General features: G+C 43.9%; 1 protein-coding gene across 1 annotated transcript in view; it reads right to left on the minus strand.

Moving 5' to 3' along the window:
• The window catches only part of LOC119379368 (MICOS complex subunit MIC60), a 106,232-nt gene that overhangs the window by 62,588 nt on the left and 29,617 nt on the right, over positions 1-14,027 (minus strand). Inside the window, exon 7 of the mRNA XM_037648680.2 lies at positions 8,502-8,638. Within this exon, the coding sequence (XP_037504608.1) occupies positions 8,502-8,638 (137 nt within the window). The remainder of the gene's footprint in view (positions 1-8,501; positions 8,639-14,027) is intronic.

Here is a 14,027-nt window from a genome sequence, read left to right on the forward strand (position 1 = left end):
GCAAAAGATAACTTGTAAAATATGTTAGGTTTCAAAATTTACTTATAGTATATAAGCCGGTATAACAAGCTTCTAAACTTAAAAAATGATTAAACGATTTGAGGGTAATACAATAAAACGTCATTAATTCGAACTCTGTTATTTCGTAATCCCGCATAATTATAAAGATTTCTGCGGCCCCATATTTTGCAATGTAAATTTGAGTCGATAATTTGAAGCGGCGGTCAGTACCAGCCCGGTTAATTAGAAAACTTTGGGTGCCATGTGCCAATTCCCAATCCCGATTTAGCCGCAAATCCGCAGAAACGATGATCCTCAAGAGCCACAAGGCAATGCAATGGTTCACAAGTGAAGCATCCCAACCTGGCTGCTGCCAGCGCAAGAAAAAAAAATTACGCCATCTCCCGCTAAAGGGGACCATGAGGCGATGCGAAGCTGGAGCACTTGCACGATCGCGTTCCGTTGGCGTTCGTTGGGCATGCTACCGACCTCGGATCGTTATTAACGGTGTTATTAACGTTGTAGACGAAGGTGAAACGGTTAAGGAAGGTCTTTATTGAGCAGCGGCTAGTACTTGAGGTGTGCACTTTGTTTTGATGAGGATGGCTTTGTGGTCGCTGAAGTGAACCGTGAGGGGATCTTGGTGCAGTGGGTGGATCTTGAAATTGGTGAAGACGTGATCAATGCATGTGCCGTGAATGGTAGTTCGCTGCCCTTCCCTTCGCAGCTTTGTCTTGAGTGGACACAATTGGGCGGATGCTGACGCGTGCTTGCGTCAGCCCACTCACTGACGGGACTGTTGCTTCCATCACGCTTCATCGGAAGCACCAATGGAGTCAAGCGGAGTAAACCAAAGCAAGCGCTGCACTGAACGCGTGCTGCACTCTAACCACTTAGAGGAGGAGAGTAGCGCAGAGAGTAGCGCATGCGCTGCAAAAGCAAAAGCGAGAACGCAGGAGAAGCTCAAGCAGGTGCTGGTAGAGAAGTGGAGAGAGTAACGCGCAGCTGTCGGAGAGAGGGAAGGAGGAGAGGCGCGCATGCATAGTGTGAGTGCGGACTACCACGGCGCGTGCGGATTACCACGCCGCCTTACATACCCCCGAGCAAGAGATGCGTCGCACCTAAAAACAAAACAAAAGGCGGTCTCGTGGTCAGCTGAAATGTGCGCCTGCGGAAAAGCAGACGTGCTTCACTGCACCACAGCGGTGACATGCGGGCAGCATGACGCATGCTTCTTTCAACGTCGGCACGTCATGATTTACCCATTCTTTCTGGAAAAATAGAGAAATTAATAAAGGGTGGTCTGACAAAATTCGCGATGTATGCGAACCTCTGATTGGTGGTTCCGGCAATTTGCGCACTTGCACTGTTGGTGGAGTTCTTGCCTGCAACACCTACTTTGAAAAAGTTCAAAAACTTCAATGATCATCTTTTCCATCCAGAAAACATGGCGAATTCCGTCACGCTGGTCATTATTAAATTATTTATTTTAACAGAAAGAATGGGCGAATGGACGCATCATGACGCGCTGACGCTGCGAGGAGCAGGTGACACGCTGCCCGCGTGTCACCACCGTGTTGCAGTGAAACATGTCTTTTTTCTTCGCAGGCGCGCATTTCAGTTGACCACGAGACCGTTTTTTTTTTTCCTCTTTCCTTTTTTTTTTCTAGCGCTGGCAGCGGCGAGGCCCGCCGTTTCCCCGGTTTAGCGGCAAAATTGGGGCCAGGTATTGCTGGAAAACATTACCTTTGTAGCCACAAACTAGCAGGCACAGCAAACGACCACCTCTGATTACTTCCAGTAATTCAAAGTTCCTTGCATCCTGCTTTTTTGTATGTTTGGTTAATTCGAAAACCCGCTTAATAAGATTTTTCGCAGTCCCAGTGACTTTGAATTAACGAGGTTTTACTGTATGTTCATTTAACCTTGAAGTGGGGCTTCGCGGCAGTGCGGATTTGTCCTGGAAAGGTGTATTCACGGTACGGCACACCTCCACTGCAGTGAAACCACCTTTACAGGGGGTTACATGCGGTTTATATATGCTTATTCGTTCTTTTCGAATACTTCGAAATTTCCTAGAATTTAAATTCGTTTCGAAGCGAATTTGAATACTGTAATATTCGTTCAAATATTCAACGTGCTCAAATATTCGCACAAGCCTAGTAATTACATTCGAAGTGATTGTCGACCCATGAACACAGAACGAGCGAACACGTCACTAAGTAGCGCGATTGTAGACAACAGTGACCTCGCGACGCGCAAGCAGCAGACGACTCTCTCCCGGAGCGAGCACCGGACCAACGAAGAGGCGTGCCGGAGCAACATCGCGGATGCAGCCAATGGGAGACCTCCAAACGAACTTTAAACATTTGCTTTTTCTACGCTTGCTTCTGAATGGAGGACCTAGCTGAGGCGGGAAATTTGAAGACTGAGAAATGCTCTTTCCGACGAGCCCAAAATGGCGGCACCCAGTTGCGCCATTGCGAAGCTATAATGTTTTTAGAATGTAATTTAGAATATGCTAAGGAATCCTTGACAACTTTTTTTCTGTAATTTCGCTTCGAAGTATTAGAAAAATATTCCAGAAATATTAGAAAATTATTCGATTCGATTTGCACTCAAACTTTATTATTCGAATTCGCTTCGCGCTCGAAGTTTTGCTATTCGCACAGCTCTCATTTGTGTTCACTCTCTGTATACAATAAAAGAAAGCAATAAACTAGACTGTGTGGGAGTCCATCACTGAGTGTCAGCAGCACGATCAGCAGCTTTAATTAGAACCTCGTAATTTTGGTATCCGGCTCACACACAGCATTTATTTATTTTTTATTTTTGCAACTCTGGCTGCACGAGGACAACGGATATTTGCTGAATTCATAATAAAATATGGTAGGCATGCAAACACAGACGCAAGAGAAGACATCCTTCTCTTGCATTCGTGTAAGCACACTTACCTTTCTGTCGTTCTAAGGGCATGCATTCAGCTGCTGGTTACATTGGCAGATATCAACTCAGCATCAGGAGCTCCACTTCATGCACTGCTTACTGAACAGAGGAAAATAGAGGAAGAAAAAAGGAGCAAAAGCGCTGGAGGCAGAGTCAAGTCGCCAGGAGGTAAATTGAAAGAAAGGAAGATGGGGAAATGAAACAAGTGATCGGAAATGGTATATAAAGAAGGCAGCATGAACCCTGAAGAGGAGCTCGCACTGAGTGCCAATACGTGCATGTCTTTGGCTTCGCTCTTCTAGGAAAATAAAATCAACGGTTAGGGCAACCTTTAGTCTTCATATGGAGCTGCTGATATCACCAAGCTCTGGGAGCATGCTGCTAGTGACAACTAAATACAGTAAAATTTCGGTGATACGATCACAGCTCATATGAATTTTGGGGTGATACAAATTTTTCTGTGGTACCGGCCAAGGCCCACGAGTCTGCAATGTACTGGAGTATAGCTGTTAACCGATTTTCAGTCCGCAACATGATATGAATGTACGCTACTGCACAGGTACAAACAGGTGCTGCTCACGCTGTTGTGGAAGATGTGTGGGCGTGGGACCCCAGTGCAAGCAGGCGTGCCACACGACCAATTTGGCGGGTTGTCAGCATCGGCCATCAGCGGCCTGCCCTATCCTCCAAGATGCGTGAACCTTGGAGGCCGTAACAAGCTTTCATTCACCTTCGCTTTTAGATTACAGATGGTGTTTGCGACGCATTGGTGCATGCAGCTGCGCTCAAGGCAGCGTTCTTGTGCTGTGTTTACACCCAGCCTGCCACGTCGAAGCAAGCCACATTCTCGCAATCAGACATGCAATGAACAGTGGACGAGGACCCAAAGAGGAAGCAGATGAGCTTGGAGAAAGTGCTAGGCCTTGCAATGTCAACATGCAAGACTGTCGGGGACGTGCACACCTGCCGTGATATGCCTGGGAGACTCCCGAATTTTGCGCAATCCTCCCAATTGTATGGGCACAAGCATATATCTCCTGAAAAACATCTCCAACCACACTGTCAAAAGAAAATAATAACAAAGGCAGCGGTTTTAAAATTTTCTTGTCTTCATCTATTGCTTGCGAAACACTTAAGTCACTTTCACTGCAGTGCTCTGGTGTCATGCAAAAAAGCATACCAAGATTAGGAAGGGGCTACTAGTTGTCGCGGATCACAGCACATTTGCTTCCTTAATTACACATGCACTGTATATTTACGAGTACCAATATCATCACGTCTGTCTGTATGACATTACTGCAGCACTGAGAAATGATCACTAAAAATGTACACAATCTTTATTTTGTTGCATACTATAGTCAGCTCAGCCCACAGCCATCGCTGTCCCTCCCACAGAGAATCTGCATTAATGCTCCACCCAAGAGTGCTCACTCATTTTTGTGACTTGAAATACTTCTCAAGTGATCCAGACAGTTGACCTTCCCATGCAGTACACACGCTTGTGTCGCTGGTTTTAGCTCGGAAACTTAAACGTCCCAGTAAATTTCGTCAGGGATTCTGACACTGCAGCTCAGCCCAAGGTTGCAGGTAATAACGACAAGCCTTTAACTATTAGTATGCATAGTATTCACATTTGCCGTGAAAATTTACTTATGGTTCGAGCGGAAACCAGCTAGCATGACTGTCTTTCACAGGTGAATGACTGGCGTGCTGTTGTTCTGTGGACGGATCCTACATTTTTTCTTAGGTTGTAATCAAGTATAGTAGCATACTATTTTCCATTTAGAAGAACAGAGCGTTGTGCGAGCTGGTATTTCACTGTGAATGGCATTTCCGCAAAAAACGTGGACACAGTGTCCATGTTTTTTGCACAAATGCCATTCATAATTTTCCATGTTTGTTGGCGATACAAATATTTCTTGTGACCACGTGAGATTCGTATCGCCGAGGTTTTACTGTAAATGGTGCCTTCATAGAGGAGTTCCTTAGAGAAGACCGTGCTGCTATGTGCTGCGAGGAGCAGGGATGCAACAGCCGAAATAGGATTTGGAGCAATTTTTGGAGCAGCAAAATGTTGCTTTTGGAGCACAAAAATGAAAATTTGGAGCAGGTTACGAAAAAAGAAACCTGAATTTTTTAGCCTGATATCCCAAATTTGGAGCAGTATAACAAAGAAGGCTTATTTTTAGAAAAGAAAACAAAAATATGTAAAAACCATTCAACATCAGCTAATTCGCGCACAGTGCACGCGAACACTGCTATTTCAATAAAAGAAGTGTGTTGAGCCACCCCACAGTGCGAACAATGACTAAGTCCACATTAGCATTCTCAGGACCTGTCAAATAATTCGACAGGCACTGGAAATGCTAATGTGGACCTGCGAAGCTGGCAACCTGGAAATTTGGGAGGTTCATAAAGCAGGAGCAAGTGGGGGTTGAGAAAAAAGAAGCTGGCGTACGTCTTTGTCTACTTGTTTCTCAAGGCAGCAGAAACTCCATACACAGCAGCTTCAAATGATTCCCAATAATTTTTTTAGATGTCGTCGATCATATTAGTACTCGTAATTACACGGCGCGCGCACGAATGAGTAATTAAGGAACAAAATGTGCTGTGTCCCCGACAGCTAGTACTAATAGCCCCTTCTAAATCTCAGTATGCTTTTCCGCAGGACAGCAGTGTACTGCGGCAAAAGTAGCGTAAAAAGCGTTCTCCACGCAATAAAATAAGCATAAGGAAATTTGACAAGTACTGTCCTTTTCTATTGCGATAGCAACTATATGGACACTCTCGACGAGTTTTTGCCGTCATCTCCTGTATAAAGTCCAAATTGATACCATATCCCTGTGCATAGTATGTTCTACCGCGGGTGAAAGCGCGTGGATGCGGGTGACGAACGCGGCTGAAGCAGATATCAAACGTGTCAGCCCATCTCCGTCGCTCGGAGGGCGTATGCTATAACACCACTCCGCTCGGGAAGCCTGCCATCAAAGCATAGAGGAAACACCTCGCCTGTCTTCAACGAGCATGAAAAGACGCGAGAGGGGGGCGGGGGGGAGGGGGGGGGGCTGTCGCTCGAGTAGCAACTTTGAACTTTGATTCTAAGGCCGCGGTCGCGATCGCTGGCAAGCGCGCTATCTCGGCAGCCATCAGCGGGCGGCTCGTATATCCTGCTACGTGCTGCACTCTCAATGCGAAAACACTGTGCAGAAAGAGCGTCTTTCCCTGGAGCGGCTGTATTCTCGTACACCAACGTTTTGTAGAGTTACACGAAATCGAATACAAAAGAGTTTGCTGCCAGCCTCACTTCGTATAACATTACAATTTGTTGCTATCGCAATCACTGCTTCGTCATTGCGGTGAAACTACTTTTTTTTTCTTTCACGAGTGGTTAGGGTTAGGGTCTGCGCGTCTGTATTGGATGACGATGTCCACACTGCAGATGACCAACGCGGCCTCCATTTCTTGCTCAAATTTGTGCAACTGAGAAAATTTTAAGCTGGTTGGGCATTTTGGCGCAGCGTGGCGCAATTTTAACCAATTTCACAGTTTTGGCTCAGGTTGGCGCAAAAATAAGGAATAGTATCAAATTGGAGCGATTGGCGCAGCTGTTGCATCCCTGGAGGAGGTCACCGACGAGGTGATCACCAAGACAGAGTGCAGTGTTATGCGATAGTGGCAATGGCAGCAGCAACAGTGACTACGAAAATGAAGATGGTGCGTTCGATGCCGAAGACTCCGCAAAGTGCACTGTCCAAGATCGAGTCACTCATTGAATCTTTGCGCTTAAAACGGTTGCTGCCAGTGTGTGCAGCAGCTGGATGTGATGCACACTGCTGTAATGAAAGTGAAACTGCCACACAAGCAAGTGCCTATCTCAGTCTAGTCTAGTGCACTCATTAGAGGTGATGAATACATTGAGTCTCACAACGTACATACTGGAGTTTCTATCCTTCAGCACAATTCAAAATTTGTGTTGGGAGCAACAAAGATTTTTTTTTTATTGTAGTCCAGATACAGTGATGATTGACAAATAAATTTTCTTATTTTTCAATATCCTTTATAAGCTGGCTGCACCGTAGTTTAAAATGGCTCACTTTTCCAATTTTCAGATACAGTAGACTATTGATAATTTTAACTCTGATAATACAAACTTTCGGTTAATTCAAACAAACCTTAAACTTACGGTTGGCCGGCTATGTTTTCTATGACTTTAAAGCCGTTTTATTCAAACTGCTCGACTGCACAAATTAGGTTAATTCAAATTTTTTGCTTGTCTATGCATAGAAATATCTGCTGCCTTTGTTGCTTCTAGCTGAACATTTGCGTTTTTATGTCACAGATACAGTAGACTGTTGATAATTATAACTCTGATAATACAAACTTTCGGTTAGTTCAAACAAATCTTAGTTGGCCGGCTACGTTTTCTATGAATTTAAATCCGCTTCATTCAAACTGCCCGAGTGCACAAATTAGGTTAATTCAAACTTTTTGCTTGTCTATGCATAGAAATATCTGCTGCCTTTGTTGCTTCTAGCTGAACATTTGCCTTTTTATGTCACAGATACAGTAGACTGTTGATAATTATAACTCTGATAATACAAACTTTCGGTTAGTTCAAACAAATCTTAGTTGGCCGGCTACGTTTTCTATGAATTTAAATCCGCTTCATTCAAACTGCCCGAGTGCACAAATTAGGTTAATTCAAACTTTTTGCTTGTCCATGCATAGAAATATCTGCTGCCTTTGTTGCTTCTAGCTGAAGATTTGCCTTTTTATGTCACAGATACAGTAGACTGTTGATAATTTTAACTCTGATAATACAAACTTTCGGTTAGTTCAAACAAATCTTAAACTTACGGTTGGCCGGCTACGTTTTCTATGAATTTAAATGCACTTCATTCAAACTGCCCGACTGCACAAATTAGGTTAATTCAAACTTTTTGCTTGTCCATGCATAAAAACATCTGCTGCCTTTGTTGCTTCTAGCTGAACATTTGCGTTTTTATGTCACTAACAATCACAAACAAAGCCGATTGCCTGCCTACAAACTGGCCTAACTAGACAAACCATGCACACCAACAATCGCATGCTGACTGAGGAAGAAAAAAAATTACAGCGGTCTGGCCTTGTTCTATCGCGTGCCCAATGCTTCTTAAAGTCACTTTCGCCGCGATACACTGGTGTCATGCTGGAAAGAGTCCTAAGAATGGGAAGAGGCTACTCACTGTCACGGGACACAACATATTTCGTCCCTTAATTACTCACACATGCACACGCTGTATAACAACGAGTAGCAGTATAATCGCTGAAGTCTAAAAACTTTGTTGGTAATCATGCAGAGCTGTTTATGATGCTGATGCGGCACTGAGAAACATCGCAACGCTAGTTTGGTATGTTGCCCCGAGTCATATTTATGACAACTTCTGATAATTCAAACAAAATCCAGGGAACCCCATATTGTTTGAATAATTGTGAGTCTACTGTATCTGGCCCTTCATCAAAACCCACTATTCCTACACAATTGTAGAAATGCCTTGTGGGAAGCATGCACACACCCTGGCTTCGTCGATGGCTCTGTACAACTTGCGAGTGTAAATCTGTGCAGCTTCCTTGGCTTCTAACTGTGCCACCACTGCATCCTTGGTGTGCCTCTCCAAGTCCAGTTGGGCCTCGCGAAGTGACTGCTCCAATGCTGCAACACATAGGAAGCTAGTTTTGTAGCTCATCCTTTTAAATGTCAAGTACAGCAGATTCAGTGATGTAGGGGAGAGGGAGTGGGTGCATTTGGGGTGCCTTTCTGCCACACAACAATAATCGCCATCTTGCATTCTTTTCTTGTTATTGTCATGTGCATGGTACTTCTAGATCACAAATAGCATGCGGCTATCGGCGTGACATAGCACTCTTAAAGTAGCGAGGACATAGTTTGAGAAAGGAAATGCCAGGAAGCCAGATGACTATTGTGTGACAGAAACATTCCCCAAACACACCCGTTTGGCTTAGAATGTAGTGGGGTACTGATAGTGGAAACAAATTTACAACAGAAACAGGGCAGTGGCATGGGTTCTCAAAAACAAGTGTGCTGGCCTCACAAATGATGGTCAATGTGGTCCTGCATCCCCTTGAAAAGAAGTTTCAAGAAGAAACTTCTTTGTACAATGTAACGTACGTATTAAGAAAATCTGATGTGGAAAAGGATGACTGGGAGCTGAATAATCAGCCAAACTTTGCTATAACCAAATGCCCTACAATGAGCTAAAGTTATAATTAGGGCTCCGTGTTTTTGGATAAATCTGGAGAAATCCGACAAACACTCGTCCGTAAAGTTTTTGGCAGTTCGGATTTTCCCGATAAACTCAGATTTTAATGGCCAATATGACCCTGTTCAGTGCTCTAAGCATAAATAAGCAGTTATTGATACATATCGGCCGGTTTGGCCCATACAATCTTTACCTCACGTCAACAGCTTGTCGCGCACAGAGCAAGAAACATCAACGTATGTAGGGCCCCCGGAAGCGTGAGACAAGATTTTGATATACGGTTCCTTAACGGCACTGGGGCGCACCAAATATCGAATACATGGACCTTGTAAAGTATGCTTGCTTCTATTACAACCAGCTTTAAGGTTATAACTTGTACAAACATAGGTGTTTTGTATTCAAGTATTTGTGCTTGTGTGTATGTGTTTGTGCTTTAACTTCCAGATAACTACAATACGCTTCGTGTGTTCTGATGTCTTCATGTTCAGATATTTCATCTAATACAGGTGTCACATGTGGCAATGCTGACTGGGATTAAGTGCGATCAGGATCAGATTTCTCAACAGGGATTGGCTCCCTTCTGCAGCTTGTTTAAGGGAGCCAATCGTGATCATCAAATTCGATCGGGATCAGGCACCATCGGGATCAAAAGTGGCCGTGTGACACTGATAGAAGATATTGAAGCATTGTGAATGATTCAAGATTAAATACCGAATTTCGGAGAATTGGGGATTCATGAAAAATAAACTCCGATAAACGACAAATTTCCATAAAAAAAGAATAAACTGAAAAACAACCTCCAATTTCAAAAAAAAATAATCTCCAAAAACATGGAGCCCTAGTTATAATGAACTTGCTTCAATTCACCCCTAATTTAGGTCAGGTAATCTTCAATTATTATCCACCTATAGGCCCATCTAGTTAACAGCACAACAAACTAATAAAATATTAAGCACTTTCCAGCATGGTTTTACACAGGGCCTCAGCACTTTAACACAACTGATGGAATTCGTTCGCAAAATCAGCAGCTCCTTAAACATAGGTGACCAGGTTTTATAGACTTCGCAAAGGGCTTTTTACACACAAAACTTATGCACAAGTTGTTTGCTATACTAAAACATACATCCCTGGTTGGTTGAATATCAGACTTTCTTTCCCAGCGTTCACAATACAGATGAATCCCAATTTAACAAAATGATGACAATGCTAGAATTATTTCGCTAAATCGAGAAGTGCGTAAACCTGAGAACTGGATTTTTCAATCCTTTGAAATCTAAAATTGTAACTCAGCCACACCCAAAAGCTACCGCGGCATTGTATTTCCCGCTAACTCACACCTCCGCATGTGAAAAGTTCATGAGGGAGCCCAAACATGGAGCCTCCCATGTCTGGGCGATGCAGGCCAGGTCATGTGAAGCTACAACAGGCTGCTGATATGCAAAGACAGGAAGAACGAATGAAGTGACTGTGTGAGGAAGCCGAGCAAGAAAGTTGCAGGGATACGATCAGTGCGATCTGTCGCATAAACCATGAAATAACTAAAGCAACCAGCGTAGTGTTCTTTAACGAGCTCTTTAACGCTATTGCCTTAAGAATAGGATCGTGACAAGGGTGACTAGATGTTTTAACGCAATGGCGCACACTGCATTAGCACACATGCTCGAAGAAAAACCCGTCTGTGTCAAAATTTGAAAGAAATTAATGCTTTTCTTACTAATTTATTTCCGAAAAACCTTTGTTAAATCGAGTTTGGCACCAAGTTAGTTTCATTAATTTGGGTTAATTACAACACTGAACCCTATGGCTACCTGCCGGAGAATAGAAATTTCTTCGTTAGATCAGGAACTTCGTAAAATCTGGTTTCATTAAATTGAGATTTAACTGTGTGTACAAGGGGGATGGAAAGAAATGCGAACAGCGCAGCGCACTGTTTTCATGACGCTCTGACCTTGGTGGCAATGAAAAGATGCCAGATGGCTCTTGACTGTACCATGGATGACTCTAGTGACTTTTTATCACCATCTAGGCGACAAATGCTTGAAAATAAATGCAAAACAGCAGAGAATGTAGATGCCACCATGTTCACATTTCTTTCCATCCCCACTGTACATTTCAACTCTACCCTTGATGCCTGCTTCATCAGGAGTTGCCCAGGGTCCTCTTTTATTCCTGCTTTACATTAACGATCTCCCTCTACCCACCTCAGTTCAGACATGGTCCCTCAATACTTTTACTAGTCATGAAACTCCCGCGTAACTCAATGGGAGAGCTTCATATACCGCCCGCACTTTCTGTGCCGCGGCGCTGGCGTAGCTAGAAGGGGGACGAGGAAGCCGGCTGCTGCTGGCCGCCAGTATCGGAGTGTGGGCGCGGAGTGGTGTTGTTTGTGCTGGTTGAACCCCTTTTTTTGCTTTTTTTTTCGGTCACCTTGTCGTGACAGCGATGCCCAACACCTTCTGTGTGCCGGGGCTGTCGCTCGGGATACAAGGGCACCGTTGAAAAAGTCTCCCTGTTCTGTTTACCAGCCGACGCAGATCAACGCGACAGGTGGAAACGTGCAATCCCGCGACAGGAGACTGTCGGAGCTTTGTTCAACTCCAAGTACGTTCGCATGTGCGAAAAACATTTCGATGCAAGTGACATTGTACGTGCGGACGTGTGCACAGTGAATGGAAACATCGTTTCACTGCCTCGATATCGACCAAGACTGGTGGAAGACGCCGTGCCTAGAATTGTGTGTGTAGAGTGTGTGCGTTTGCTCTCTGGATAATGATAGAACCTAAAAACTGATGCCATGGGTCAAAATGCAAAATTTTGTTTTAATTTGATAGTGCTGTTTGCTGGTGCTGTCGCTGAATCGAGAAAATTTCTAGAAAGGTTCAGAAAGGGTAATGCAGTAATGAAGATGATTGATCAGTTTAAGCTGAATAACTGAGTTGATGGAAGCTCCGGGTTTATCTTGATTTGTGCTGGTGTTTACATAGAAGGAACAGGGAGGCTAACTGGAACGCCAACTTAGAACTCGTGAAAAAAAAAAAGAGCCGCGTATATTAGAACTCGGCGGTGTTATGAAATCTGCATGCGTAAAATCAAAACTTTTCGCTTGAAAATTGCACATAGTGTCTATATCTAGCAAAAGCAGGTCACAGCAGTTTCACCTCATTTTTTTTTAATCTTCAAAATCAAAAGCGCAAATTATGACGCCAAAGAAAAAAAAAAAAGAAAAACAACACGACCATCCCTCTCAGTTTTGTGGTACCTCAATCTGCGCTTTTGATTTGTAGAGCTATGTTTCACGAACGATATCCTTCAAGAGGTACTTCAAAGCTATTAATGCCAAGTTAACCTGATATACAGGCTTGTTTACTGGCACGCGAACTTCTATTTGCAGCTTCGTGATGTTCCATAGAATAAAGTGACAATTAGTCCGAAAATAAGTGCTACGTGCAGCCAGAGCACGGCTACTCCGCAACCTCTAGCGCAAAATATCTTAACCTGTCAGCCATCTAGACCCAGTCAGAGTTGTCAGTCATCTAGACCCAGTCAGACTGTTCGGTTTAACTATGCAGGAATCGAAAAATGTAGGAACGTCACAAACACACGCGTCACTTGACAGACACCCTCAGTCATAACATTGCCAGCAATCAATGACTTGGGCAACTTGACAACGCGCATCATGTACCATATTGACAATACTAATCACTGCTATGATTTGTTAGCGAGAACACTGAGAAGGAAAATATCTGAGGAAGTGTATGTGACGGCAAACGCTTCCGCGAACGCGCTACTGCCCTACCAAGCGCGGCAGATCAATGCCCTTCTACTTACGGTGGCGCCTCTGGTGGCCACTTTTGTCCCTATGTGAAACTTTTGCGGGAGTTTCATGACCAGTAAAAGTATTGAGGGACCATGGTTCAGATATGCCTTTTTGTGGGTGACTGCATTTTGTATCATACCACTAATACCTGTGTCACACGGACACTCTTGAAAGGACACCCAGTCGATGGCCTTTGAAATGCCCCCAACTCTATCAAGCTGTGGCGCTGCTACACTGCAGTTTTCAACGGCCGTTGCAGGGTTCAGGTGTTTCTCGCAAAAATTGTGCGGTGCTGCGGCTCTTTATGTCATCAAGTTAAATAATATACTAAATCCACTTAAAGATAACCCACACATTTGAGCTTTTGTTTAAACATTTTAATACATTGTTTATGCACTGTTATACATAAGCTGTTGAGCAGCAAAACTGTGGCGATGTTTGCACCGCTCAATGCACTTCCAATGCTCAATGGCCTTCGGGGTTTCAATAGAGTTGTTGGGTGCTCTACTGACTCGATAGACTATTGATTTGGCGGCCTTCAAAAGTGCTTGTGTAGGAGCTCGATCTTGACCACTGAATCAATAGACTATCAGTTGAAAGGCTTTTCAAAAGCCTGTGTGACACGGGTATAAATCTCAAATCACCAACTGATCATGATGTCCTCAACAATTCCTTTGCTGGGGCCAAGGGTGTAAAAGAGTGCTCTCCTCCTCTGCTCCAGGGTTGTAGAGAAGGAGAACAAGCAGGCACTATACCAAGAACGGTGTTTCAAACTGCACTCTCTATGCAGCAGCACAGTTCCGTACAGTATACATCCATTACATTACACGTAGACAGTGGAGAAGGTTTTGGCTAGTTGTGAAGGAAGAATGCCAAATTGCTAAATGCTAAATGGAACTACTATACTGAGAGCGAATTCGAAGTTTCACTCAAACTCAAAGAACTGATCTATTGATACTGAGAGAAGCTTGCCGGTTCTGACTGTGCTGAACAAAGAATTTTGG

This window comes from Rhipicephalus sanguineus, chromosome 1 (genome assembly GCF_013339695.2).
Source record: "Rhipicephalus sanguineus isolate Rsan-2018 chromosome 1, BIME_Rsan_1.4, whole genome shotgun sequence".
Taxonomy (NCBI): domain Eukaryota; kingdom Metazoa; phylum Arthropoda; class Arachnida; order Ixodida; family Ixodidae; genus Rhipicephalus; species Rhipicephalus sanguineus.